We start from the raw sequence: 26702 nt of genomic DNA on the forward strand, positions 1-26702 counted from the left end.
AGCTCCCGAAGACGCCGAGCCATCACATGCTATCAGGGCCCAACCCCGACTTTGCTGCAAACCCTCCCGCGGGCAAAGTCCGTGTGACTCCGCGCACAGTGAGTCCTAGCCAAGCCTCAACCCGCCAGAGCCCCACCGCTGTGCCTCAACGCCACAAGCCTAGGCACAGGAGTGCCGGGAAACGTCTAGGCCGCAGGACACACGCACAGCGCACGCACTAACCAGGGCGCAAGCGTCCAGGTACTAGAACGGTCGCCCACACGTGCATCCTGCCCACACACATAGCCACCAACCACGCACAACCTCTCACGGCGAGGGGGGCGGGGAATCAGCGTCATACGGCAAGCGCAAAACCATGCCGTCACCAACAGCCCGAGATATGAAGGGATGCGCAAACGGCACAGCGTCCCAACCCTTCGGCCTGACACCCAAAGTCACAAACGTCTGGAGACGACCCCAGAAGTCAGCTACGACGGCAAGTCCAATGCTCAGCACCCGGGCCGACGGCAGCTTCGCTCGCGCCGCCAACCCGGCCATAACCACACGCTGCCGACCAAAGTCCAGGGCAGACATAGCAGCGAGACACACCACATCCCACACAGGTGGCGCAAGCCCCGCAGGCGGGCGCACTAACCACAACTCCTCACGAGAGAAGGCACTTAGAGCCTCCTCCGGCAGGAAACCCATAGCCATCCCCATACTTTCCCGCAGTGACAGCGCAACAGTGCAGTCCCAAAACCAATGACGCCGGTCCCCATCCTGCATGTCCACCCCACACGCCCAACACGGGTCAACAGTAACGCCTCGCGCCCGCTCGCTAGCATGCCGTGGAAACGCCCAGCAAGCGTTGGCGGCCACACGCCACAGTGCTTCCTTATGATGATTCTCCCATTTCAGCGACCACAAGCGGGCCAAGGTGCACACGAAGGCCCCCGCCGCCAGGGCAGCCCCCACCCCCGACACACCCGCATCGCACACATACTGCAAATGCTTAGCCTTCAGGGCGGCTAACTGTGGAGCCATTTGTAGCACGGTCCCCGCCTTCACCGTGTAGGCAGTGAGCAGGATGGGCGGCCCCCCGCACTGCAACCATCCAAGTCCCCGCACCACCCGTTGCACCGACTCCGCCGTAGCACTCACGACGTCGGCCACCGGGAGCGGCAGCGCGGCGGCAGGCCCCCGAGCCAGCTGGGCCGCACGCGCGGCGGCAGCCCAGCCAGCGGGAAGAAGGGCCACCGCCGCCGCAAACCGGTCGGCCGCCTCTTGAGGCGACGCCGGCCCCGGCAGGGGCGACGGCAGGCGTGCCCGCGTGCTCCAGTGCAGCACCCGCCTCCACACAGCAGTCACATACATATCCGCACACGCTTCACCAGACCGGGAGCCCTCCGCCCAAGGGCTTGTCAATGCCTGCCGCAGTTCGTTCAGGCCGTCATGCGCTGCAACCAGCTGGCCCACACACGCCAGTCCCGGCAGAGCGAACAAATCCGCGAAAGCCAATTCCCACGTGCGGCCGTCCACACACAGCGCCGGGTTAGCCCACAACGGCACATGACTCACCCACGCGCCCGGCTCGGGCGGCGCCACAAGAGTCACCGCGGGCAATGCAGTCATGGCTTTCAGCAGGCGCGCAAACGGCTTGCCCGCCGGGGTGAGCGGCTTATTCAGCACACGGTCCGCGGCCCCCCGCACCAAGAAACGCAGGGGCGTTGCCGCCGGGTGCACCTGGCGCAGCCACGCCGCCGCGACCCGGGTCCACGGGGGCACGTACGGCAGCAGACCACACACACCCAACACACACCGGACCGCGAGACCGGCTTGCCGCGCTTTCACATGCGGCACCAGCGGCAACAGGCCCGCCCCCCCCACCGCCGGAGGCAGTTGCATAAGGTCAATGGAGAGGCCAACCGGGCGTGCATGTGGGCTGGCATCAAACTGGGCCGGCGACAGTCGCCGATCCACCACCGCCGCCACCCTGGCTAGCAGCCGGTCCACAACGTACAGTTGGGGAAGACCCGCAAATTCCAAATGATACAGGACCTTGCCCAAAGCATAAGCCGACGCCGCGGCCGCCCGACCAAACATGGACACGGGCATGCGCGCGATTTTGCTCAGCACCCCCATCACGGCCTCAAACGGAACTGGTGGGGAGCATGCGCCCCAATCCCCGTAATGCACCCCTAGTGACTTGGCCGCCGGCACCACACGCCAGCCAGGGGGCAGGGGCGGGCCAGCCATGCCGGCCGGCAGGGCGCCAGCACCGCCGACCGTCCCCATCACCATCAGTTCAACTTTAGTCATATTTAACCGTTGTCCAGACGCCCGCCGAAACACATCCATGTCCGCCAGGAACCCCGGCACCGCCTGAAACCCCTCCAGAAACGGCGTGCAATCATCCGCATACTGGGACGCCAGCACCGACGCAAGGTTAGCGAGCACACCATGCCCCCGGCTGCGTAGCCATGACAGAAGGGCTTGTGCCACAGCGAGGTAGAGCAACGGAGCCAACGGGCAGCCCTGCCGCACGCCCGCCATCAACGGCACCCATCCTGACACACGTCCATTCACCAACGCCGCCCCACGTGTATCAGTTAACAGGCGGGACACCCACGTAAGAAAGCCCGCCCCCACGCCCATGCGCTCCAGACACGCGAGCAGAAAAGAGCGGTCCACCGTATCATACGCCTTGTAAAAGTCGAGGAAGGCCGCCACAGCCGGGGCCTTTTTGGCGGCTTTCAACAGGCCAGGAGTAAGTTGGAGCAAGAGGACGTTATCGGCAATGCGACGGTCCGTCAGAAACGCAGTTTGCTCAGGGTCTATGACACGCCCAAACACCGGTTGCAGTCGCAAGCACAACACCCGGGCAAGGGTGCGGTAATCGGTATCCGTCAGCGTGATGGGGCGATAATTAGAGGGCTCGGTAGGGTCGCCCGACTTAAAGAAGAAAGACCACACGCCATCCAGGAGCCCGTCAGGCACCCCAGCCCCCTCCCCCACCGCCGTAAACACATCCGCTAGGACCGGCGCAAAATCACTGTCATAGTGTTGGTATAACTCCACCGGTATGCCGTCAGGGCCCGCCGCGCGCCCAGCCGGCGCAGCGGCTAGCGCCGCGCGCACCTCCGCCGCCGAGACCGCAACCCGCCCCAGCTGATCCGCCTCTTCGGCTGTACACCGGCGCCCGTGCTGTTGCAGCGCATCCAGGACTTGCGTGCGGGCATCCGGAGCGGGCGGCGGCGCGGCACTGACGTCCCTCCAGTACCGCGCCATCACCTGCCCCATGACCGTGGGGTCGGATGTAGTGGTGCCATTGGGCTGTTTCAACTTGGCAATCACGCGCGGCCCACCCGCCGGCCGCAGCGTGCGCGTGAGGAGAGGGCAGGGCTTCTCGCCGCCACGCAGCCACGCGTGGCGCGTACGTCGCGCCGCGCCGGCGGCCGCGGCCACGGCGGCCTCCGCCGCCGTGCACCGCGCCCGCACGGCCGCCTGCGCCGCCACCTGCACATCACCGCCAGCCTCCACCGCGGCGGCAGCTGCTGCCGCCGCATCAAGCGCGGCCGCCTCCCGCTGGCTGGCGGCCACACGCCTCGTAACAGCTTCCCGGCTCAGGCGGTTGGCGGACGTGGCGGCAGCCCGTTTAAGGGCCGGCCACCACTCCAGCAGCTCAACAGGATCAGTAGGGCGTGCCGCCAGGGCCGTACCCAGCCAGGCACGGTAGTCACGATCCAAGTCTTTGAAGTCCCGGAAACCGAGGTGGGCCCTGGGCAGGCTCCGAGCGGGTGGCGCGGCTTCAGGCGACGCCGCAAGGGCAACCGTCACAAGCATATGATCGGAGGGCACCCCGGCGGCGACGCCGCACTCCAGGACCTGCGGTTCGAGGCCGCCACTGCACAGAATGCGGTCCAGCCGACTCGCCCCGTGGGGGTGGAAGAAGGTACACACGCGGCGAGCCGGGTGGCGCCGCCGTAACACGTCAATGAGGCCAGGGCACGCCGCCGCCAGCGCGGCGGCTGCGGGTCCGTCGCTGCGCGCCCGGCCAGTGACGGTGTCCAGCGCCACATCTGCCACAAAGTTGAAGTCAGCTGCCAGGAGGTGCTCGCCCGAGCCCGACGCCCGAAGGCCCACCCACTCACGAATGAAAGCCTGCTGCGCTGTGGATGCCAGGGGAAAGTAGGCTGACGTCAGCGTGAAGGTGTGGCCACCCCACTGCAACTGCAAACTAACACCGCGGCCCGCCCACGCGCCAGCCGCCACCGACACGGCAGCTGCGCCGCCAGCGAGCACCATGGCGCCTTGCTGCAGGAGGCTCGACCGAATGAGGATTGCCGTACCGCCAGTAACACGACGGCCCTCCGGCTTCTGGGCCGGCGCCCACCACGCAGTCCACTCGCGTGCATGCAGCCGCTGAGCGGCTGCCGCCAGGTCCGCCGTGACAAGGTCGATGTCCGAGTCAAGAACGTGCGTCTCTTGGAGACAGACCACATCCAGGCGCTGCCGTTCCCAGCAGCTCAGCAGGGCGTGCAGGCGCGAGCACCCCAGGTGGGGCACCCGCTTCCGCAGCCCCCGCACGTTATGCGACCCCACCCGCAAGGGCCGGGGCCCCGGAGCGGCCTGCTTCGGCCGCCGCATTACTGCTGCCCGCCCCCGGGCGGGGCAACCGAGCTAACGTCCATGAAGTCGCCAGGACCGCCCCGCCGGCCCTGACACAGCAGCTTCGCGTTGGCATCCGGCGCTGTCTCCGCATCCCCCAGCAGCCCCTGCCCGACGCCGCCCGCCAGGCCCTCATCACCCACACCACCGTCGCTGCTCCACCCCGCGGGCAGGACCGCCGGGCCCACGATGCCCCCCAAGCCCGCCGTTGACACCGGCGCGGCCGGCGGCGAGGCCGGCTCCACGCCCGCCGCAGCGGTGGCCTCTACGGCGGCCATCGTGCCACTCACGCCTGCTGTCGCGACCACCGCCGCGGCCGCCCCGGCCTCGGCCGCCGCCGGGGTGCCCGTGGCCCCGGCCGCTGCTGCCGCCGCCGCCGCGGCTGTTGCGGCGGCTCGCACCGCCGCCGCCGTCGCCAAGGCCTGTTTGGCCGCCTTGCTCTCCCGGATGGCCAGCGCCAGCGCCGCCTCGCCCGCCGCGGCCGCCGCCTGCGCCTGCTCCCGGCTCCGCTTGGGGGCCGCACGCCGGGCCGCAGCTGCCGCAGCGTCCAGCGCAGTCGGCGTCCGGTCCGGCATCACCTCATCGTCGTCAGGCATCGCCTCCATCGCGTCCGGGTCCACCAGCATGCGGAAGGGGTTGGGGTCAACCACCACCGCCGGCACCACGGCCGCATTCGCGGTCACCGCGGCGAAGACCGCCTGCACCAGCGACCGGACCACCAGCGCGTCCGCCTCTTCAGCCGCGGACACCACGCGGCCGCGGACCTTCTGCTGCCACGGGCGGGCGTCGCGGCCGCGGCCGCTGCCGGTGCCGTTGCCTCGGCCGTCGAGCCCAAGGCCCGCCGCGGCACCACGGCCGCCACCGTCGCCCACGCCCACGCCCACAGCCTCTGCGGCAGCAGCCGCCGCCGCCTTCAGCACCCCCACAGCGGCGGCATCCGCGCCCGCGGCAACCGCCGCGGCGACCGCCGCAGCCGCGGCCTCCGCCGCCGCGGTCGCCCTCACGGTCGCAGCCGCAGCCGCGGCCGCAGCCGCGGCCGCCGTGGCCGCCGCGTCCGGAGCCGCCGTGGCCGCCGCTCGGGCGGCAGCCGGGGCAGGCGGCGGGCGGCGCACCCGGCGCACCTGGGCCCCCCGGGCCGCCTGCGCGAGGTACCGATCGATGTCCTCCCGCTGGAAGATCACCTGACGCCCCCACCTGCCCAGTCCCACCGCGAAAGCGTCGTCGGCCGATGGCAGGCGCGCGGTGTCGCCCACCTTCACCAGCACTTGCCCACTCTGCAGCACGGGCTGCGAGAACTGGTATGAGAACACGTCCCGCTTAATCTCCTCTACTGGGGTACTCAAGAGGTGCTGCACGAGGTCCCGCTGTAGTCCCTCGGGCAGTCCGTGGGGCAGGCCGCTCACGCGCAGCCACCGCTTGCCCTTGGGGGGCCCCGCCTCCGAGTACTGCGCCTCAGCCTCCCAGCGAAGGCTGGGGATATCACCGGCGGCGGGAGCCACCACGCCGCCGCCCTCGTCCAACAGCTCCGACAGCTTAGGCTCCAGCTCGCACGGGAAGGTGGCATCGAACTGGATGCACACCACCGCCGCTGCGGCACCGCCCCCGCCACCGCGGCTAGTCACCGGGATGCCGAGGCGTTGCGCCGGCCCATCCACGCCGGCCGCCGCCGCCGCCAGCAGCAACGGCTCCCACAGCAGACTAATGAGGCCATCCACCACCGCCTGCCGATTCTCTAGGAAGAAGGCGAGCGACTTGTCGCCCGAGTAAATTGCCCGAAATTTTGTCACGACCCAGGCACGGGCGTGCGCCTCGAGGTGCTGTAACACAGGTCGAGGCGTAGGTACTCTCAAGGCCTCAACCAACGGGCCTTTGCGGCGTTTCACGTTCATGTTACAAGTCGGTCTGAACCAAAGGCGGAGCCAAAGTCTGAACCAAAGTCTGAACCAAAGTCTGAACCAAAGTCTGAACCAACGTCTATAAAGTTATGTCGTATGGGCCTGGAAATGTGTTACTTCGGACGTGAAGTGTGATGCTCGGATGGCCTGCGACATCTTGCTGCACGCCTCTCGCCGTGAAAGTGGCACATGTGCATTAAGAATGCGGATGTTACAGAGGGGACAGTCCCAGCACCCGAAGACGCCGAGCCATCACATGCTATCAGGGCCCAACATGACTCCACCAACCCCGACTTTGCTGCAAACCCTCCCGCGGGCAAAGTCCGTGTGACTCCGCGCACAGTGAGTCCTAGCCAAGCCTCAACCCGCCAGAGCCCCACCGCTGTGCCTCAACGTCACAAGCCTAGGCACAGAAGTGCCGGGAAACGTCTAGGCCGCAGGACACACGCACAGCGCACGCACTAACCAGGGCGCAAGCGTCCAGGTACTAGAACGGTCGCCCACGCGTGCAACCTGCCCACACACAAAGCCACCAACCACGCACAACCTCTCACGGCGAGGGAGGCGGGGAATCAGCGTCATACGGCAAGCGCAAAAACATGCCGTCACCAACAGCCCGAGAGATGAAAGGATGCGCAGACGGCACAGTGTCCCAACCCTTCGGCCTGATACCCAAAGTCACAAACGTCTGGAGCCGACCCCAGAAGTCAGCTACGACGGCGAGTCCAATGCTCAGCACCCGGGCCGACGGCAGCTTCGCTAGCGCCGCCAGCCCGGCCATAACCATACGCTGCCGACCAAAGTCCAGGGCAGACATAGCAGCGAGACACACCACATCCCACACAGGTGGCGCAAGCCCCGCAGGCGGGCGCACCAACCACAACTCCTCACGAGAGAAGGCACTTAGAGCATCCTCTGGCACGAAACCCATAGCCATTCCCATGTTTTCCCGCAGGGACAGCGCCACAGTGCAGTCCCAAAACCAGTGACGCCGGTCCCCATCCTGCATGTCAACCCCACACGCCCAACACGGGTCAACAGCAACGCCTCGCGCCCGCTCGCTAGCATGCCGTGGGAACGCCCAGCAAGCGTTGGCGGCCACACGCCACAGCGCTTCCTTATGATGATTCTCCCATTTCAGCGACCACAAGCGGGCCAAGGTGCACACGAAAGCCCCCGCCGCCAGGGCAGCCCCCACCCCCGACACACCCGCATCGCACACATACTGCAAATGCTTAGCCTTCAGGGCGGCTAACTGTGGAGCCATTTGTAGCACGGTCCCCACCTGCACCGTGTAGGCAGTGAGCAGGATGGGCGGCCCCCCGCACTGCAACCAGCCAAGCCCCCGCACCACCTGTTGCACCGACTCCGCCGTAGCACTCACGATGTCGGCCGCCGGGAGCGGCAGCGCGGCGGCAAGCCCCCGAGCCAGCTGGGCGGCACGCGCGGCGGCAGCCCAGCCAGCGGGGAGAAGGGCCACCGCCGCCGCAAACCGGTCGGCCGCCTCTTGAGGCGACGCCGGCCCCGGCAGGGGCGACGGCAGGCGCGCCCGCGTGCTCCAGTGCAGCACCCGCCGCCACACAGCAGTCACATACATTTCCGCACACGCTTCACCAAACCGGGAGCCCTCCGCCCAAGGGCGTGTCAATGCCTGCCGCAGTTCGTTCAGGCCGTCATGCGCTGCAACCAGCTGGCCCACACACGCCAGTCCCGGCAGAGCGAACAAATCCGCGAACGCCACTTCCCACGTGCGGCCGTCCTCACACAGCGCCGGGTTAGCCCACAACGGCACATTACTCACCCACGCGCCCGGCTCGGGCGGCGCCACAAGGGTCACCGCGGGCAATTCAGTCATGGCTTTCAGCAGGCGCGCAAAGGGCTTGCCCGCCGGGGTGAGCGGCTTATTTAGCACACGGTCCGCGGCCCCCCGCACCAACATGTGCATTAAGAACCCTTGTTAGGGCGACAAAGCCAACGCGTTACATACCACCGCATCACCGCTTATCACCGCCATGGCGCTGAGCAGGCCGTCTCTGGATTGACCCGGATTGATGGCAGTGCCTGGATAGCGATAGCGAGTGATTGGGAGTGTGTGTGCGGCAGCGTGTGTGTGCAGAGTATGGAGGATAGGTTGATGCTGTCCTCCCCAGCCGTCCAGACCGGACTCCCACCACGGCAGCGTGTCCCCCAAGCTGCCCGCGCAAGCGCTGTCCGCTGAAGTGCAATACGAATATCCGGCCTAGGTCCGTGATGTGAGGAGCTAGATAGGTTTATGCCTCAGCGCGAGCCCTCTTACACCGTCCTGAGCGGTCGTCTGTACTAGGCGCAAATTCAACACAATGCTTCGGCGTGTGGGGACGCGGCGTTGACGAGAGCCACGGATGGCCCTCATACTGTGGGCACTCGTGTGAGGGCACTGTAGGGCGACATAGCGAACGCGTTATTTAAGTTCTTACAAGGTTACCGGTACCCCCGGATGGGGCACATGCAACCACCGCTCGACAAAAAATTGGTCACAACCCTCTCATCTCTTGCAGTCCTTCCATCACACCACGCAACCACGGACTGACCAAAACAGTCAACCAGCAAAACGCTAGGCCCAACCGACGTGTCACGGCATGCCAGGCTATCCCCACACACCCACTGCACCAACAAAAAGCAGCGCGCGTTCAAAGGACGCCGTCTACCTGAGTCGCCGCCAATTGGTTCGACAAACCCGAACAGAGGCACCCACACCACCAAAACATGGGGCGCCCAAAATTGATTTCTGCGTAACTCCCTAGGCTAACCTAGGAAGCGCGCATGTGCATCACTGACACACGTGCACCACCTAACTGCCTCCCTCCCGGAATTGCCACCACCACACCCTCACTCGCAGCGCCCGCTCACAGCTCCAGCTCCGCCTTCAAGCCGCGCTCGCAGCGCGCCATCGGCTTCCCCGCCGCCCCACAGCAACGAAGCAGCTGCTTAGTGCTTCTTGGTGAAGGACTCCAGGTACTCGACCTCCTTCTTGGAGCCGATGAACAGCGGCACGCGCTGGTGCACCTTCTCGGGGTTCACGTCCAGCACGCGCTCCTGGCCGGTGGAGCCGAGGCCGCCGGCCTGCTCGGCAATGAACGACATGGGCGCGCACTCGTACAGCAGGCGGAGCTTGCCGTTCTTGTTCTTGGCGTCGCCGGGGTAGCCGTAGATGCCTCCGTACAGCAGGGTGCGGTGGAAGTCACCGACCAGGGAGCCGATGTAGCGGGCCGAGTAGGGCTTGCCGTCCCACTTCTTGGGGTCCTTCAGGCTGTCCATGTAAGCCTTAACGCTGTCGTCCCACAGGCCGTAGTTGCCCTCGTTGAACGAGTAGATCTTGCCCACCTGTACCATGGGCGCGAGCGTGACAGGAGACGCGGTGGGGGTCAGCATTGCTTGCTCGCGGCTGGTTGAGCTGGCATTCGCCGGAGCTGCGCCCCGTCATAGTGCTGTCCATGATATGATCTCCCTAGCCCACACGTCCAGCACAGTGCCACCCTGCCGCCCTTGTCCTCTCCCTCCGCCTCTCACCTCGGGGATCTGCACGTTGGGGTGGGTCAGCACGAACTCGCCGACCAGGGGGTCCAGCGTGAAGCCGAACACACCGTTGCCGATGGTCAGCACCATGATGGTGCTGCTGCTGTACAGGCAGTAGCCGGCGCACTTGAGGCGCGAGCCGGGCTGGCACACGTTCATGACGCACTGCTCCATCATCTTCTGGGGGTCGTCCATGGCGTCAATGGGGCACTCCTCGCTGGGCTCGTAGATGCCGAAGATGGAGCCGACGGAGATGCCGGCGTCGATGTTGGACGAGCCGTCCAGGGGGTCGAACACCACGATGTAGTTGCCTGGGAGGAGGGCGAGGGCGGGGAAGGAGTGAGGGGGAGAGTGAGAAGAGGTAGGTGCTGGCGATGAGGATAGGGTCGAGAAGCGGGAGGGCGGCTTTCCAGCGGCTCGCACTGCAGTCCCCTCTGCTGCTGCTGTAGCTGATCAGGAACTTATTTGCGTTCCAGCAACTGGCCATTAGGTGCTTGGCCAGTCAGGGTCCCGCCGCTTCAGTGGCACCGGCTGGCGGCCCTGTCTGCTCCTTCAGCGCGCAATTTTCCACCATGAAAGCCACCCCCCCCACCCCATGCCCCTTTTCCACCTACCCGAGTAGGTCTCCTCCACGGCCACGGGCTGGTCCTCCTCCTCGGAGGCGATCACACCCTGAAAAACAGCGCGGGAGGCGAGAATGAATGGCCGCTCTGTAGTACGGCCATCCCCCGTACCTGCGTCGTCACAAGCTGCTGAAACAAGACAATTGCAGCTGCCGCGACCGTAAACCGAAGTGACTGCGTGGACGCCAGCCGATCCGAGAACGAGAGTCAAGCCCCGGCCTCTGCCGCGCGGCTGCCGTGCAGCAGCTTCCCCCTCAGCAATCTCACCGTGCGGCCGCAGGAGGCCAGGCAGTTCTTGAAGACCTCGTTGGACACCACGTCCAGCTTCTTCTGGTCCTCACCCTGCATTAAGATGAATCAAAACACGCCAACGATTGTCAGGCGGCGGTTAAACTACGGGCAATCTGCCTCATCCATTAGCCAACGGCGCGCACGCCCGGGCCCCTAGTGGTGAGTTTGGCAGCGCTGGTCCGGGCAACCACCGCAGCACGGCACGCCTCAGGACCCAATCGTCATTCACCTCCCAGCCGACTGCCACAGCAGAAAGCCCGCCACCCCCTCAATGGGAATGATGAAATAACCCCTCTCCCCGTGCTGAACGCTGGCAACCCCTACCCCTGGTTATCCAGGCTCGGATCACCCCCGGAGACAGACGTCCTGAACAAAAACCCTGGCTGCGCAGGCTGCGCACCTGCACGTTCTGGTTGCCAGCCACACCGGTCAGGTTGGAGATACCAGCGCGGTTCACCAGCGACGCGATTTGCTTGCAGGCCAGCGACACCGACGAGATGACGGTCGCAAGCTCGCCATCGATTGTGCCCTTCATCTCCTCCTGCAATTTCCAGTATTTTACGATGCAGCATGGTCAGTCAGCGACTTGACAGGGTGAGAAACGCGAGGCGATGGCACATCAACAACTTTGCACTTGCCACATCCATTTGTTGCCGATACACGTCCCTACATGCTCCGCATTGATAGGCAAAGGAATGGTCCACATGGCGCTATTACTGTCGAGACTGGCGCGAAGATGGGTGCAGGCATGCGTTAGGGCGCACCTTCAGCAGCCAGGTGGTGAGCGTGAACAGCTCATACTGGCTGGTCTTGGCCGCAGGCTTGGCCGCGGGGGTGGCAACAGCGGTGGCCTGCAAGGAACGGTAGCTATCAGCGCCACGGCTCGGGCGACATCGCTCGCGCGCGACGCTTACCTGAGCGACGACCCCGCGGCGAGCAGCAGCGCCCGACGACGACGAGGAGAAGACGCTGGCAGCACCAGCCTGCAAGATCAGAGTTTTCGAGTCAACTATAGCAAGGGTATCGTTCGGCGCGACGATGCTATGTACCTGGCGCTGGGGCTGGGCGACCGCGCGGACGCTGACAGCCTCCTTGCGGCCGGCCTTAGCGGCAATGCCCGACTGGGTGCTGGAGCGGAGCATGGTGGCGGCCATTTTTGCAAATTGGTCGACAAGGCTTGCTGCGCGCCGGTGAAGGCATAGTACCCGTTGAGGATAGAGCCGTATCCCATGCAGCCTCCCGGCGCTTCCTCGCGGTCGAAAGCATATCACATACTTCTGTGTTCTCATCATATGTTTCAAACGACTTGCAACACTCGCACCCTGGCTTCTGCGAGTTGCAAAACATGTCAGCGCACTGCGCTCCCGTCTCTAAACACTGAACCCTGTGCACGACCACTTTGCAGCATTGACCCAATACATCGCGCTAAAAATTAATGCCCGCGCAGCGGGCCGGGTTTAAGTGTTTCACTCCGTGCCAGCCTGTGCCTCGGTTGTCGACAGCCAGCCCCCGGCTCCGTCGCAGCTGCTGTATGTTACCCCGTGTTACCAGCTTAATTGTGCTATGACCTCTCCGGCTTCAATATGCCCAGGAGTGAACAGGTCGCTGGTGCCTTTTGCGCTGCCGTGACGCGGGCGGGTTTTACAGTGCCCTCCACGGGTGCAACATGCCCTCCACGGTATTAGGGCCATCCGTGACGATCCGTGCTCCAGGTGGCTCTCGCCAACGCCACGTCCCCACACGCCGAAGAAACGTGTTGAGTTTGCGCCTAGGGCAGACGACCACTCAGGACGGTGTAGGCGGGCTAGTGGACTTGACAGGATCAACCTATCTAGCTCCTCACATCACGGACCTAGGCCGAACGGCTTTGCCCACGAAGCAGCCGCAGTTCCGCCGGCAGCTTGGGGGACACGCTGCCGTGGTGGGAGTCCGGGAGCTTGCAGCGTTGTAGCGCGCATATATATGGAGGTTCGGGGCCTTGGGCTGCCTACAAGGGCTTTTACACAAAGGCCAGCAAGCCCCTAGGGGTCGCAACCATGTGCCCCTGCATGTGCCCTGTATTGTGGCATTTATCCTGATCACGTCGTCAGCACTTGGAGCGCTACTAAGGCGAATCGACAATGACATTCACAGAATTTGCCGACCGAGGCACCGAGGCACTCCATGCGTGCGCAGACACATCCATGTCACATTGCCCTTCTTGGCTCACAGTTGCCAGACCTCTACAGCCCACAGGCTGACAGCCACACCACTTCCCTCGATGCTTCGTACTTGCAAAAGAATCACTATTAGCGAACCTGAATTGCAGGCCAAGAAATTTGGTACACATAGCACTTAACACGAGCAGCTCATGAGATGTCAATAATACGCCTCGGAGTCACCGCACGTAGCCACTGGTCCAATACCAGGTGCCTTGTCCCTACTAGGAAGGTTAATCACAAACGTCCCGCAGCTCATCCTACGCACGTGCGCGCAGGAGCCTTGTTCCCCCACACGTGTACCACAGACCTAACATGATGCACACATGCCGACGACCATCTTTGCCAGCGCCACTCCCTGTCAACACGCCCAGCCCGCTACCTGGGCGGCAGGCCCGGGCAGCGCAGTGGCGCCAGCGCGCCCACGTCCACGCCCGCCAAGAAAGGGTGCTCTAGCGCCTGCCGCGCTGTGGGGCGCTGAGCAGGGTCCTTGGCCGTAAGCTGCGTAATCAGGTGCGCCAGTGGTGCGGGAATGAAGGTGGGAAGCGCCAGCTCGCCGCGCTGCCACGCCAGCACGCGCCCCGTGGTTCGATGCCACGCGCAGCACACGGCCAGCAGCACGCCGACAGAGTAGACGTCGGCCCGAGCGGCGTGGAAGACCCCCTGCGGCGCGCGGGTCTCCGGAGCTGCGTAGACGGGCGTGCCGGTGGGCAGCGGCGCCTGCACGTTGCCGTCCTTGTCGGCGCGCGCGGCACACCCGGTGTCGCCAATCATCAGCCGCCCCTCGCGTGTGAGCAGGAGGCTGCGTGGACAGAGCGTGCAGTGTCAGGCGCGTGTCAGGCGTGTGTCAGGCGCATCCGCTTGTAACCCAGCATGCATACTCTATCCAGTATCCACATTCAGGGAGGCGCTCCTGACCATAGCACAGCGGAGTAGGCGCCCTCTATCGAAAATGATCGACGCTACATGTACTGAGCACTCGGTCTCACTTAGGCGGCTTGACGTCGAAATGTCCCAGGCCCTGCTCATGCATCTCCGCCAGGCCTGACAGCAGCGACGCCGCCACATTAGCAATGCGCTCCGGCGCCAGGAGCAACTGCTTGAGCGGCCCCGGAGGAGCTGCACTCAGCGCCTCACTCTGTGTGGGAGGAGATTCGGAGCCAGGGACAGCCATGCTATTATGCTTGGTAGGTAATGCCCGCGAGAATATACCAGACATAGCAACGGCTGCAACGAGCGCGAGCCGGGCCGCCGCCGCCCCCATTCAACTCGAGCCGTATCAGCGCTTGTCGCTGCCGTTACACCGGCAACACCCAGCACCCTACACCACCATCACCACCATCACCGCCCGAGCCGCCCCCGCCAGCTGCCGCTCACCAGCTCTTCCTCCAGCGTGTCGCCCTCCGCCAGCTCCAGAAGCAGCTCCTGCCGGTCGTCGTGCGCCGCCGCCGCCAGCTGCCGCACGAAAAACGGGCTGCCGCGCCCCGCTGCCAGTCCCTCCAGCTCCCGGCCAAACACCGTGTCCTCCTTGGCACGCAGGTGAGGGTCCTGGCTGCGCGGCTGCGTCTTCCGGGCCGCCAGGATGGGCGCCGCGTCAGGCTGGTGTGGCGGGGGCCTGACGTGTACCAGTTCGACCCGCCCCATGGCACCTTGCCCCAGCAGCCGCACCGGCACACAGCGGCTTAGGCCGTGTTGGAGTAGGTACTGTGAGGCAGCGCAGGGAGTGCACCTGGGGTCAGGTGTGCGGGCCGGTGTGGGAACTGGACCGCGACATGAGCGCCTGGGTCCCAAGTCGTACGCAAAATACACGCTAGGCCACGTACACGCCGGCAGCAGCTTTCACCTCATCAACCAGCCAGGAGTCGCTCGAGTCGTCCGCAGATGAGGTGTCCCCGCTGTCGGTGGCGCTAAAGCTCGCCGCTTCAGACTCGTCCGAGAAGTCCCTCTGAACCAGCTCCCGATCCTGACGGAGGGCGGGGTTAAAACCGGTAAGGCTGACAAGCACGCTGCAACAGAGGTAGACATTAATTCCCCTTTCTTCTCCCAACTTGCCGCCAGACCAAGGAGGCAGCGGAGAAAACGGTGTTACCGCCCCCCGCCAAAAACCCCACGCACACGCGGAGGCCGGGCCCGAACGAAAGAGCGACCGCGCCTTGTGCGACACACCTCGATTGTCTCTCGCTGTATATGAAAGCATAGTTCCGCGCCTGAGCCGCTCGCAGTCGGCGTTTGGCACATAACTCAGTGGAGCGACCTGGCGCCGAAGGACGCTGTACACAAAAAGCAGGAGGACAGCAAAAGCTTTAAGCCAACTACACACAAAGGCATATCCTAGGCTGCCCCGCAGGCGCTCGCAGTTGAACTCACCAAGGCTCCGTTTCTAGCTCCGCAAGGCCAGGGGTCCCTTAAACAGCGACCTAGCGCAAAATGTTTGCCAGAAAGAGAGGATTTCGAAATTGAGTTTGGACAAATGGGTGCGGGGCCCTCGCAAAGCTGGTCGCAAAGGCTGGGGAGTCCTTTAAGAGGAGCAGGGTCTGGTTACTATTACCAGTCCTGCAACAAACATCGTATTAATGCATGTGGGACCATAGCTGATAGCGGAGAACCATCCGTTCTAATTTGGCCGCGGCGCTTCGCCTCCCATCTCGGACAGCTTCCCGCCTTGAAACATTCTCGATTTGAACCATTCACGCATTGCATTTGTGCAAAGCTCAATCTTGCAGGGCATATGATAACGCTGCTTAGAGCGCCTGTGGCACACAGCGGGCGGTGCGGCGGTGTGTCTTAGTTGCGAGTGCCCGATGACGATTCAGGTTCAGGTTCCCCAGATGTGCCGGCATTTGCACCGCAGGTGGCTCCCGGTTGGTTGTTAAAGTAGACCGGGTGTGTTGAACAGCAGCCCGTGGGGCGCTGGGTGCGTCCCGGCTGGAGCCAGGATAACGGTGCTGGGGGCCCCCACACCGCCAGCACCAGCGGCCGCAAGTGGCAGATAAGGTGGCTGTAGGGACACGCGCGGTAAGACCCCCCGCCCCAGATAGTGTTTGCCAATTGAGTTTGGACAACAGCGGGCGGTGCCGTCACCTCGCCCCTACCATACCGCGGCCAGCACCCAGAGTCCCAGACTCGACCTGTAGGGCGCCCTCCCCAACAGGCGCCCTCCTACGCCTCCTGCGCTCTGGCCTCCTCGCCATCCTCGTCTGCCGCCTCCGCCTCCGCCTCCGCCGCCAGCCGTGCCGCAACCAGTTGCTCCATAACCGCGGGGCCCACGTTGCCGTAGCGAATGCCGTAGGCTGCGCACGGCAGGCACAGCAAGGGAGCCGGCACATGGGGCCATTGTTCAGGGGCACCTCAGCTTGACGGCACGGCTGCAACCCAGCTGCTTTGTGCCCACACATTTCAACACATCCGAGAACCCGCCTGGCGCCTTGCCCATTTGGCGCAGGAGCCAGCCCCGCTCCACCCGCACCCACCACCCCTGTACCCGCCTCGCCGCCACCTCACCTCGCACCAGGCTCGCCCGCGCTTGCCGGTACTCCTCATGCTGCGGGCCAAACCGCTCCAGCGACCGCATCACCAGCTCCGCCGCTAGGTACACGTGCGCGTCGCTGCCTGGCGTCACGCCCTCCACAATACGGCAGCACTGCACCAGCGCCTCCGTCTCCACCACAGGCGCGCTGGCGGCGGCCCAGGAGGCTGTACGGCTCTTGCCGCCGCGCTGCAGCCACGGCTGCCGCCTGCTGTCCGCGCCGCGCCGATCATAGTCATCGTTGTCGTCATCTTCGTCGTCATCGCCCCGGTCCCTCTCCCGCTCCCTGTCCCGGTCCCTGTCGTTGCCGAGCAGCGCCTGCAGAGAGGCAGCGGGTAGGACAATGGGGTTCGCTTCATGCACGTACCGAGATTCAAGCCACGCCCCAGCACAGCATCCTGCCTCCGCCCCCGCACCCGCCCCCACCGCTGCACACGCCCCAGTTCCTCCCCCGCTTGCAACTAACGCCTCTGCCTGTGCTCCGCTAGTTTAGCTTGGTTTGGTGTAGTTTGGGCTGGTATTTACAACCCCCCCACCCCTCCTGGGTTGGGCGACGATTCCTTGGCTGTGGGACCTATCTTGTTGGGCTCGGGCACATACCCCCTCCCAAACAAAACAACAACACACACGCACACAGCTCCCGCACCCTCATGGCTTCCAGTGCTGTGGCCACCGCCAGCTCGTCCGCGCACAGGCTGATGAGGTCGTACAGGTCGTACACACACGCCTGCGCGCCGTGAGACGCACATGTCGACACAGCGGGCAGGGGGGATGCGGATTAGATTGATAATGATGATGAAGTGCGGGTGCTCGGCCATGGAACTCGCGCTGGGTTCATGCAGTTGTCAAAGGGTCCCCCGGGCGCCGTCATGCATGCACGGGCCCGCGTGCTCACGCTTCAAGCTTCAAGCTGATAAACATGCGGGAGAGTGTGGGTGGGTTGTGTCTTACCTGCAGCCACCGGCGGACCTTGGCGTTCACCTTGGGCTCCGCGCTCCGCATCGCCGCCTCCAGCTCAGCCTGTCACAGGTGTGCGCACCGTACATGTACTAGTCGTTCTTAGCCGGCGGAGGCAACTGCAGCCGCAAAACCTGCATCACACAGCCATAGGCACCAGTCACCTCGCTCCACCACGCTGTTCCTCGCACCTGCATGCCCACCAGCTGCTCCCTGGCGCCCGCCACCGCCACCGAGTCGCCCCGCTCAATCGCCGCATCCAGCTCCGGAGCCAGCCGCTGACACGCCTCGTACGTCCGCTCCACCAGCGCCGCCAGCGGCGTGCCGGTGTGGCGGGCCTCGGCGGCGCAGCGGCTGCAGCCGCACGTGAAGCCGTACTGGGAGCGCAGCTCGGCGCGGCGCACCGACAGCGGTGACGTCAGCAGCGAGCCCAGGAAGTTGAGGCTCACCTCGCCGCCTGTGGCGCGGCGCGGGAGAGGGCAGAAGAGGAAATGCGTCGTGGGCTTGCTTGAGAGAGCCGTGTTGCAGTTACTCTAATGCGGAAGCGTTTACCCGGGCTTGCAAACCTCTTCGCTGTGGTAACGCTGTATTGTAGCGTGAGGCGGGGTTGCGCACCCTTGGGGATTTCCGCCGCGGCACGGATGAGCAGCCTGTCGCCGATGGAGTAGGCGGTGGCGGTGGGCGCACACGAGTGCGCGGCAAAGGCCGCCTCCGGCCACAGCCCGATGTGGCCTCGGGGCGCCTCTCCGCGCAGCTCGCACAGGGCTAGGTCCTGTCGGGGCAAGAGGGCGGGGATGTGAGGGAGCAAGGGCCAAGCTTCGGCGCCGTGGTGGCTGCCTTCTTCCCACGCACAGCCCTCACGCACGGCCCCGCTTACAAACACCTTAGTTTAGCCCTACTGCGGGCGCCCGCTTATTGGGCGCCCGCTCAAGCGCCCCTTGGCCTGCAACCACTGTCCCTTTTTGCGCCCCTCATCCCTACTTCTCAATAACGGAATGATGAGAACAGCCCCACCTGGAAGTCCTCGCCCATGCAGTTGAGGTTGACCAGGCGGTACAGCTCCTCCGGACCAGACACCAACGGCAGCGAGCGCGCCGCCCCGCCGTCCGCCGCCGACTTGGCCACCATTTCCAAGAAAGCCCGCTTCACAGGACCACTGCCACCGCCGCCGCCAGTGCTCGAGGCCTTGCCTTGTGCGCCCTGTGCCTCAGGCGCTGCTGCGGCCTCGCCCGTGCTCCCAGCACTACTTCCGTCGTCACTGCTGGCGGCGGCGCCGTGGCCGCGCCACAGCATGCCTAGCAGGCTCTGCTGCAGGTCCGTCAGCCCCTCAAACACGTTGTCCTCCGCATCCGCCACCACGGCCGTGATGCGGCCCGCCGCCGCCGCCGCCCCCGGCGTGCCCAGCATTAGGTCCGCCAGCTCCTCATTCTCAGGTGTGGTGCCTCGATCGCAGTAGCACACCGCCAGCGGCAAAGACACCGCCAGCAGCTCTCCGGGCGCCACGGCGCGCGTGGTGCGCAACGTGACGCCGCGGCCGCTCGGCGCAGGAGCCTCCGAGGCACCTGCACCGGCACTGGCGCTGGTGCTGGCGCTCGGGGCGCTGCCACTGCCGCCCTTGGATTTGGGGCTACGGGGCGTGCGGGGCGCTACGGCCGCCGCTTCCACGGGCCCCAGGAACCAGGGCGGCAGGATGGGTGCCTTCATGGTGGCGATGTAGGTGTCGCGGAGGTCGCGGAGCACTGCGTCCGCGCCCGTCTTGACCGCGCTGGAGCCACCGCCTGCGTCGCCGGTGGGCGAGGCGTCAGCGGCAGCTGCGGAGGCGGCGCTGGCCGCGGCTACCGCCGCGGCGGCTGCGGCCGCCTGCTCGGCCTCTGTGGGCTGCAGCGTGAAGCCCAGGCCGCGCATGTTCTCCAGAAGCTGCTCTGGAGTCTGTTAGAAAGATAAAGATTGGATTGTTATTCGGTAATCTGGACGTGTCACATGAGCAAGCCGTTGCGCAGGGCGGCTGACTTCATATCCGCGCCTGCCTCCGCCGCGCGCCCTACCTGTGGCTGGTCATCATCGTCATCATCGCCAGCGCCTTCCGGCCCCGCATCCTCGCCGTCCTCATCCTCATCCTCGTCGTCCTCCTCATCAATGTCGTCAATGCCGCTGACCTCGGCCCAGAATCGGGAGCCATCCAGCGAGTCCGCCGCCGCGCCGCCGCGGCCAGTAGCTGCGCCGGCCGACTTTTCGGCGCTGTCGCTGCTTCCCGGCACGGCGCCGGCGGCAGCGGCTCCTGATTGCACCAGCGCCTGTGTCAGCGATAAAACGATGTCAGTAGTCTCGCCCATACGCGGATGCCAGGATTAGAGCATGGTGCCCGCCATCCTAAGCCGGCCGGTTCGGGAGATGGGTGACTCCCCTGTGCCGCGTCGTGGCTTGGCCCGGACCGCTGACATGTATGGAGCGTGCATGTGCGCCTACCTGGCGTGCAGCTAACGTGGCTGAGTCCACCTTGCCAATGACTGTAAAGCCCTCGTCAATGCCGTCATCATAGTCGTCATCATCATCGCTGTCCTCCTCACTGTCGCTGTCCTCGTCAGCCCACCGCCGGCTGCCGCTGCCGCCGCGTAGCCCCCTGCCCCGGCCTCCGCCTCCGCGGCCCCGGCCACCACGTCCACCCCTGAAGCTGCTCCGGCCGCCGCGGGCGCCCATGGCACCGTCGCGGCGGCCGCTAGGCCCCTCCCGGAACGAAGACTCGGAGCCTTGCCCTGAGTCGCCACCGCTAGGGCCCCAGCTCGACGGGCCCCGGCTGCTCAGGCTTCCACCCCGGCCCCGGCTGCTGCCACCACGACCGGAGTCTATGGCCGTCACCGCCACATGGATGCGCAATGCCACTTGCCCGTCGCGCGCGGCGCTATGGCATTGCCGGCGCGCATGCAAGCTGCGACAGGACCCCCTCAGCATGGTTGCGGATACTTCAAATAGCTAGTATGATATAGTTAGATGCTCAGTTGATCATGCTGCTGGTAGACGTGCAGTGAGTTGCTGTCGAACTCGTGGTCCAGCTCGTGGTCCGAAAGGCGAAAGGCGGTCAGCACTGCGTGAGTGCGCCAAAGGCTTACATGTAACTCGCAATAAGATATGTGCGTGCAGAAGTCGAAGGCCCACACAAAATTGAAAATCCTGTGCACCATCGGCGGCGCCCCTTCACCTGCCGTGCCTCCGACACCTTTGTCTCCCCTCGCACACTCACAGCTCCTGGCGCCCCGCCCCCCGCCCCTTACGTTTCAATCGCGCCCGCATGTGATTTCGTCGGCGATCTATAGTTGCCCTGCGGCCCCTGCCTCACACCATTCAACCTCGGGCAAAGCCAGTGGGCCGCAGACCGTCAGAACCATCGTGGTCACGACGGAGCGAAAGGGAGCACCCCGAGGCAGCCTGGCACTTCCGGACAGTTCCGGACTCGTGGCACCTGTGGCTGCAATGTTGCACTCTGCTCTACTTCCTACGACCTTCCATGCCGCTCATTGGATATGCGCCCACAGCACCAAAACTGGCGAAATCACACAGCCTCGCGTCACTCAACATCTGCATCACACCTTTCTCGTTCCATTAGCACCCACGTTCGTCGCCACCTTGCCGGGCCCCATAAGTAGTCCAAGGGCGCAGGGTCTCCTACACAGAAGCGCAGGGTCTCCTACACAGTACACACTACCCGGTCTACCGCTGCACCAACATAATTGCACTGTACTCACACACAAAGGACATTAGCAAGTGGTGTCATGCGTGTCTGTAACAACGGGAAGAGGCCCTTCGAAGTTGCTCCAACGCTATGGCAACTGACATCGCCATTTGGGCATGCCTGTAACCCCTTTGTGCCATGTTGGTGCCATTGCCTACCTACGATGACGACAGAACCCGATGCTGTCCCACGTTAACGCTGCAAATGGCAGCAAATCCTGGAGAATTCGTATCACACGGCCTCAGCCCAGGGCTCGCACCGCGACTGAACTCTTAGAATAGGCCCGCTGCCCCCCGTGGAGACGGCGGAAGTGGAGGCGGCGGCGGCGGTCTGCTGCCACACCCGGAGCCCCGCCAGCGCTGCCTCCTCCTCCGCCGGGCCGCCGTGCAGGACCACGTCTACCTCCCGCAGCGACGGCGGCGCCCAGTCGGCCGCACTACCCACACTCCGCGCCGACCCGCTGCTGCCGCTGCTGCCGCCAGCACAGCGTCCATAGCTCAGCCCGACGAAGCCCTCAAGCCGGAGTCGCTGCAGGTTGCGTGGCGTCCAGGAGGCCAGCCGGAACACAGGTCCCGCCACCACCTCCTCACACACCAGCAATGCCCGCAGCGCCTGCAGCTGCCGCTGCCACAACAGGTGCATTGCCACCGGGTGGCAGGCCCGTACCAGGACCCCGCGCGCGCGCTGCAGCTCCGCCTCCGTCTCCGCCTCCGCCTGCTGCTCCCCAGCCGACACCCCTGCAGCTCCACTCATGGGCCGGAAGAGCCATGCGGCATCGCCGCTGTCCGCCTCTTCGCCAGTGAGCAGGGTCTTTGCCATTGCCTGCCCAGGCATCAGATGCTGTCCTAGCACCCACAGCGGGACCGTTGGCGTCGCTGCCGCAGCCTCGCGTTGCGCCGCAGCCTCCGCCTCCTCCTCAGTCATCCCCTGTCCCACCAGCGCCTGCCGCCGTGTCTGGAGCCGACGGTCGCGCCAGTCAGCCTCATCTGTCAGAGCTTTTTGAACCTCGTACGTGTTAGGCAGCACGTGCATCAACTGCGCCAGCGTTGACAGCGGCTCGCGCACCGCCGCCACCGCGCGCTGCTGCAGCTGCTGCGGCACGAGCGGTGGCGACCGGGGCTGCGGCCGAGGCTGCGGCGCGTCATTGCTGCCATCGTTGTCATCACCATCGTGCAGGCGTGCGTCGCCCAGCTGCTCGACCTGCAGCTGCGCCGTCAGCAGCGCCGCCAGCCGGGGCTGCAGGTCCGGCCAGCGCACCACCACCTCCTTCACGTACACATACGCATGGAGCTCCAGCACACGCAGCCCCTGGAAGCAGCCGCCGCCGCGACCGGCTCCACCAGCCACCTTTTCCCCGCCAGCCACGCAGCTAGCCGCTGTGGACAGGGCGGCGCCGCCTGACGTGCCGGTGCGGCTGCCAGGGGCCAGTCCAGGTACCAGGGCGTCCATGCACTCGGGTGGCAGCGCCAGGCGCAGGGTGTGCAGCTGCGTGCAGGCTGTGCCCAGGCGCTGCAGCTCCCAGGACGCCAGGCCGGGCTGCGTGCCGGGCAGGCAGCGCAGTGACAGGCTCGTGAGCGAGGTCAGCTCTGTCAGCCTGTGTTAGGGAGCACAAGGGAAGGGAGTAGTGTTAACCTTGTGCGCATCATCAAGTAGACCAAAGCGCATGCGGGGCATCTGCGAGAGAAGAAGACGTGGGACATGAGGTCAAGGCTCTAAAGAGCGCTGCTTACAAGCCACATGCGCCACGTATGGCATACGTAAATGCCTGCCATCAACCACCTGGTCACACGTCCCCGAATGGAACTCAACCCACCTGTACAGGTTGGAGGCGGCCCCGGTGGCGAAGCCAGCGTCCAGGCGCCGCAGCGCAGGCCCCAGGTCGCACAGCGCGTCAACCAGGCCCGGGCTTAGCTGCAGGCAGTGGGGCGCGTCTGCCGGAGCCAGGTCCAGGTACACACTGAGGCGCCGTGCGATGCTGCAGTCAACCGCTCCCCCATCGTCCTCCTCACCCTCCTCCATGCCAATGCAATCAATTGCGCCAGTTGTGATGTGCTGGCTGAGGCTAGCAGGGTTGGTTACACGGCAGCCCCGGCCTGCGCCGGGGCACGGCCGGTTCGCCCGGTCGGATGCCCGCTGCTTCCGCCGCCGGCTTGCACCATTCGGACCGCCGCTGGCTCCAGCGGCGGCCTTGATGGCCTGTTGCCGTTGATCGGGCGCTATCGCCTTCACAGATGTGCCGCTAAGTTGCTGGCTTGTGGGCGCATGCTGAGCCAGCAGCTCCTGTTCATAGCGCTCCCACGCAGCTACCGCCAGTGCCTTCACGCTCTGCAGCACCAAGATGAGCTGCAGAGTCGCCTCTGCGCGCGAGCCGCTGCCCATGGAGCCGAAGGTTATGTACAGGGCGCGAAGTTGCTGCAAGGCAGAGCCGCACATGCACATGCACATAAGGAGGAGGCAGTCGACGCGACAGCATCAACAAATACTGTTCATGCATTAATAACGACACAAAACGTCAGGAGGACGGACACATAGCTGTACCTCTAACCAGCCAAACGCGTTGCGTACCGCGTAGATGCCTACCTGTAGCTTGCACAGATTCCCCACAGCCAGTGTGTCCGCTGCTGCGTCCGGCCGACACAGGTCCAGGCTCAGCCGCGTCAGGCCGGATAGGTGCGCCAGGGAGGTCATGACAGCAGGCGACAGCAGCTCACCACTGATACTCAGGCGGCGCAGGCTAGTGAGGCAGCACAGGTCCGTGTCATTGGGGTGTGCATCCTGCAGCAACGTTCCCACACGAAGCGTGCCAATGTCAAGAGTATGAGAGAATGCCGTGTGCGTGCATGCAGCATGCGGTGCCTGCCGTCCCGTATGCACCGGAGCGCCGTTTCCGCAGCAGCCCCTTACTTGTCCAAGATGTCGAAACGTCGCGCCCGCCCCTACACCGGTTCCCCTCATGCCTTCCTAACACCCGCACCACAGCGCTGTCTCACCCGGGACCAAGAGTTGCTGCCGCGGCCGTTCAGCAGCTCCAGACTGGTGAGTCGTTCCAGTGTGGACAGGCCGTACAGACCCAGGGGCATGTGGGCGGCCATGGCTACGCCGCTAAGTGACAGCGAGCTCAGGTTGGTGAGACGGCCCAGGGCGCCCATGCACAGCTCGCAAAACTCGGAGGCCAGCGGCCGTGCCCCGGTGGGGCGGTAATCCATCAGAACCTGGTTGGTGGCCTCCTGGCGGCTGCGGCCGGTGCGCTCAATCCACTCAGCCACCAGCGTCGACTCGTCCGCATGAGACTCGTCCTGCAAGGAGGAAACAGGGAGGAGCGCGGCGTCGTGATGACATGCATGCAGACAACCGGCTTGCCAAGAATCATGCGGGTTCCGGCCGTTGTCACCCGACGGGGACTCCTACTCCTAGTGGTCCTATGACACAATGGCCGCCACGAGTACGGTGTCTCCATGCGTGTGTTGCAGCGGGGGCCACGGGCGCTCACCCAGCTGATGCGCAGGTGCCGGAGCTGCTCCCAGCGCGTGACTGCATGCACAGTGCGCAGCAGGGCATCCTGCTCCATGCACTTGTGGTACGCCACAAGGTGGAGTGACTCGACCTGTGGTGGAGGAAGGCGCAGAGAGACTGAGAGGGCAGCAGGCATGCATCAGCCAGCCAGTGAGTTTGGTCCTCCTTGATGCGCTTCAACATCAGAGCACATATCTTGCTGTGGGTCGCCGCGCAGGCGGCAACGCCCCTAGCTACGTGTGGCGGAAGTATCAGTAATTACGGTACGCACCATAGGCATAAGCCGACGAGCGCTGTCCAGCACCCGAATTGACCCCTCCAGCGCGCCCGCGCGCCGCGCGTCCCAGCAGCTGGCATCATCAGAACGGACCTCGACATGTCGCACACCTGCAACCAGGAGATTGCGGGTTGCAAGCTGTTGAGTTCAGGGTAATCGTCTACCTGCACAACTGGGAGCTATTACAAACAGGGCAGATCTGAATGTCAACCGAACACCTGAGTGCCGTACCTGCTGAGAAGGCGGTTTGCCAGTGGCTGCAGACCAGTGAGCCCACCACGCGCTCCCGCAAGTCGAGGTGATGAGCAGCTAAGTACGTCAGTACGTCCACGGACAAGCTGCCCCAACCCAGCTCTGGCTCGATAGGCGCATCATTCTCGTGCTGAGGAATGCGCGCCGCCTGCTTCTTCTGCGTGTGTGCAGGACCACGCCAGTGGGGACTTTGATCCGCATGCCAATGCGCCTCAGAGTCACTGTGTTCATGGCACGCGGTGTCGGCCTGCCTCCTCCCAAGCTAGAACTTACCCGAACGCCGCGGCGGCCTTTAGATGCACAGCGTTTGTTGCAGTAAGCGTTCACCTGGTTTGCAAATGCGGGATAAGCTTTACAGAAATGCGCCACACGGGCCCCGCGGACGGGGAACAGGGGGCCATAGTGGTGGACAGTCCCGCAGGACAGTGACGGGGAACTTACTTCAGTGGCCGCTTTTGCGTAGACAACACCACATCCATTCAGCTCACAGGAGCAAGCTGAGCAGTGCATCCTGATCAGAATCGCAGGCACTGGGCTGTCGCGCCGTGGAAGTTGCAAAAGCTTGTCGACGAGCGAGCGTGTCTGTTGGCTAACCGAACACGAATTAAACGATAAACAAATTATTCTTACTATAATACGAATCGGTATGCTTGCATACTTATCGTGGCATGGTGATTGCTGTGAGGCCACTGGAGGCCTGGGGCCCAGCGCAGGTGCGAAGGCGCGCGGCCACAGCGTACCCGAGCCTACTGTCAGAACCTGGAGTCCTGGACCTCAGCTCCCTGCCTGCATGAAGCTCTCCTGCTGCATCTGCCTTCCGAGCATGGTATGTATCTCGCGGTTTGTTCTTATATCCCAGACCCCACTGTCCCGAACTGCTATTCCCAACATCCCCAAAACCCGACGCCCCCTTCCTCCTTCACGCCTGTGCAGGTTAGTCCAGGGCTTCATCTGAGCCATGCCATTACCCGTATGCAGAAGACAAGGCGCAACTGGCAGGGATGCATCCCTGCGCACAGCACCGCACGTACATCCTACATGTCAGAGCATGTCAACATGTACGCTGTTCCCTTTCAGCCTTGTGTTTGAAACATAGTGTCGCGATGGGTGCAAGCATCAGTTATCTAATTCCTGCCCTGGCGCCCGCAAGTTTGTGCAGGCCTTGCTCCGAACGGTTTTCCCCCTTTGCTGCCTCATCAAGCCTCCAGGCGCCTCCTCAGGAGTTCTTATCTTTGTCCATC

At 64.6% G+C, this 26702-nt stretch overlaps 6 protein-coding genes across 6 annotated transcripts; all 6 read right to left on the minus strand.

Moving 5' to 3' along the window:
- Position 1: 1 nt before the first annotated feature.
- CHLRE_12g510751v5 (uncharacterized protein) lies at positions 2-6757 on the minus strand. Its single transcript, XM_043068234.1, has 3 exons — positions 4661-6757; positions 3118-4463; positions 2-2813 (listed from the first exon to the last, which is right to left on the minus strand). The coding sequence occupies exons 1-3, from the start codon at positions 6534-6536 to the stop codon at positions 2790-2792; spliced, it is 3246 nt and encodes a 1081-aa protein (XP_042918133.1). The 5' UTR covers positions 6537-6757; the 3' UTR covers positions 2-2789.
- A 104-nt stretch (positions 6758-6861) lies between these two features.
- CHLRE_12g510752v5 (uncharacterized protein) lies at positions 6862-8857 on the minus strand. Its single transcript, XM_043068235.1, has 2 exons — positions 8352-8857; positions 6862-7827 (listed from the first exon to the last, which is right to left on the minus strand). Exons 1-2 carry the CDS (start codon positions 8485-8487, stop codon positions 7778-7780), a joined length of 186 nt encoding a protein of 61 aa, XP_042918134.1. The 5' UTR covers positions 8488-8857; the 3' UTR covers positions 6862-7777.
- Positions 8858-8980: 123 nt separating this feature from the next.
- Positions 8981-12277, minus strand: CHLRE_12g510650v5 (uncharacterized protein). Its single transcript, XM_001690820.2, has 8 exons — positions 12061-12277; positions 11926-11994; positions 11776-11862; positions 11412-11552; positions 10988-11062; positions 10712-10769; positions 10092-10408; positions 8981-9905 (listed from the first exon to the last, which is right to left on the minus strand). Exons 1-8 carry the CDS (start codon positions 12163-12165, stop codon positions 9510-9512), a joined length of 1248 nt encoding a protein of 415 aa, XP_001690872.1. The 5' UTR covers positions 12166-12277; the 3' UTR covers positions 8981-9509.
- A 721-nt stretch (positions 12278-12998) lies between these two features.
- CHLRE_12g510600v5 (uncharacterized protein) lies at positions 12999-15887 on the minus strand. Its single transcript, XM_001690819.2, has 6 exons — positions 15577-15887; positions 15376-15479; positions 15053-15172; positions 14587-14913; positions 14199-14347; positions 12999-14011 (listed from the first exon to the last, which is right to left on the minus strand). The coding sequence occupies exons 2-6, from the start codon at positions 15445-15447 to the stop codon at positions 13588-13590; spliced, it is 1092 nt and encodes a 363-aa protein (XP_001690871.1). The 5' UTR covers positions 15448-15479; positions 15577-15887; the 3' UTR covers positions 12999-13587.
- A 124-nt stretch (positions 15888-16011) lies between these two features.
- CHLRE_12g510550v5 (uncharacterized protein) lies at positions 16012-20737 on the minus strand. Its single transcript, XM_043068232.1, has 9 exons — positions 20159-20737; positions 19738-19986; positions 18707-19621; positions 18308-18464; positions 17884-18149; positions 17687-17755; positions 17382-17462; positions 16711-17053; positions 16012-16499 (listed from the first exon to the last, which is right to left on the minus strand). Exons 1-9 carry the CDS (start codon positions 20639-20641, stop codon positions 16369-16371), a joined length of 2694 nt encoding a protein of 897 aa, XP_042918135.1. The 5' UTR covers positions 20642-20737; the 3' UTR covers positions 16012-16368.
- Positions 20738-20783: 46 nt separating this feature from the next.
- Positions 20784-26687, minus strand: CHLRE_12g510500v5 (uncharacterized protein). Its single transcript, XM_043068231.1, has 9 exons — positions 25903-26687; positions 25735-25788; positions 25441-25618; positions 25204-25319; positions 24910-25023; positions 24410-24715; positions 24000-24194; positions 23233-23831; positions 20784-23013 (listed from the first exon to the last, which is right to left on the minus strand). The coding sequence occupies exons 4-9, from the start codon at positions 25204-25206 to the stop codon at positions 21651-21653; spliced, it is 2580 nt and encodes an 859-aa protein (XP_042918136.1). The 5' UTR covers positions 25207-25319; positions 25441-25618; positions 25735-25788; positions 25903-26687; the 3' UTR covers positions 20784-21650.
- Between the last annotated feature and the right edge of the window lie 15 nt (positions 26688-26702).

The sequence above is a fragment of the Chlamydomonas reinhardtii genome, chromosome 12 (assembly GCF_000002595.2).
Source record: "Chlamydomonas reinhardtii strain CC-503 cw92 mt+ chromosome 12, whole genome shotgun sequence".
NCBI classification, from domain to species: domain Eukaryota; kingdom Viridiplantae; phylum Chlorophyta; class Chlorophyceae; order Chlamydomonadales; family Chlamydomonadaceae; genus Chlamydomonas; species Chlamydomonas reinhardtii.

What these genes read in the sequence shown, in the direction of transcription:
- CHLRE_12g510550v5 (XM_043068232.1), bottom strand. Translation starts at nt 20,641, where the DNA reads ATGCTGAGGGGGTCCTGTCGCAGCTTGCATGCGCGCCGGCAATGCCAT. An exon ending in CAGCACTGGAAGCCATGAGG is followed by an intron (nt 17,054 to 17,381) that starts GTGCGGGAGCTG and finishes GCCTCTCTGCAG; the next exon opens with GCGCTGCTCGGCAACGACAG. An exon ending in GCGGGCGAGCCTGGTGCGAG is followed by an intron (nt 16,500 to 16,710) that starts GTGAGGTGGCGG and finishes TGCCGTGCGCAG; the next exon opens with CCTACGGCATTCGCTACGGC.
- CHLRE_12g510752v5 (XM_043068235.1), bottom strand. Translation starts at nt 8,487, where the DNA reads ATGCACATGTTGGTGCGGGGGGCCGCGGACCGTGTGCTAAATAAGCCG. An exon ending in TGTGGCGCCGCCCGAGCCGG is followed by an intron (nt 7,828 to 8,351) that starts GCGCGTGGGTGA and finishes TACACGGTGCAG; the next exon opens with GTGGGGACCGTGCTACAAAT.
- CHLRE_12g510650v5 (XM_001690820.2), bottom strand. Translation starts at nt 12,165, where the DNA reads ATGGCCGCCACCATGCTCCGCTCCAGCACCCAGTCGGGCATTGCCGCT. An exon ending in GCCGCGGGGTCGTCGCTCAG is followed by an intron (nt 11,863 to 11,925) that starts GTAAGCGTCGCG and finishes CGTTCCTTGCAG; the next exon opens with GCCACCGCTGTTGCCACCCC. An exon ending in CCAACGTGCAGATCCCCGAG is followed by an intron (nt 9,906 to 10,091) that starts GTGAGAGGCGGA and finishes CCCATGGTACAG; the next exon opens with GTGGGCAAGATCTACTCGTT.
- CHLRE_12g510600v5 (XM_001690819.2), bottom strand. Translation starts at nt 15,447, where the DNA reads ATGTGCCAAACGCCGACTGCGAGCGGCTCAGGCGCGGAACTATGCTTT. An exon ending in ACTCCTGGCTGGTTGATGAG is followed by an intron (nt 14,914 to 15,052) that starts GTGAAAGCTGCT and finishes GCTGCCTCACAG; the next exon opens with TACCTACTCCAACACGGCCT. An exon ending in ACACGCTGGAGGAAGAGCTG is followed by an intron (nt 14,348 to 14,586) that starts GTGAGCGGCAGC and finishes CCTCCCACACAG; the next exon opens with AGTGAGGCGCTGAGTGCAGC.
- CHLRE_12g510500v5 (XM_043068231.1), bottom strand. An exon ending in GCAGCAACTCTTGGTCCCGG is followed by an intron (nt 24,195 to 24,409) that starts GTGAGACAGCGC and finishes ACGTTGCTGCAG; the next exon opens with GATGCACACCCCAATGACAC. An exon ending in GCCGCCTCCAACCTGTACAG is followed by an intron (nt 23,014 to 23,232) that starts GTGGGTTGAGTT and finishes TCCCTAACACAG; the next exon opens with GCTGACAGAGCTGACCTCGC.
- CHLRE_12g510751v5 (XM_043068234.1), bottom strand. Translation starts at nt 6,536, where the DNA reads ATGAACGTGAAACGCCGCAAAGGCCCGTTGGTTGAGGCCTTGAGAGTA. An exon ending in TGGCGACTTCATGGACGTTA is followed by an intron (nt 4,464 to 4,660) that starts GCTCGGTTGCCC and finishes TCTGTCTCCAAG; the next exon opens with AGACGCACGTTCTTGACTCG. An exon ending in TTGCGGTCTCGGCGGCGGAG is followed by an intron (nt 2,814 to 3,117) that starts GTGCGCGCGGCG and finishes GGCGTGTCATAG; the next exon opens with ACCCTGAGCAAACTGCGTTT.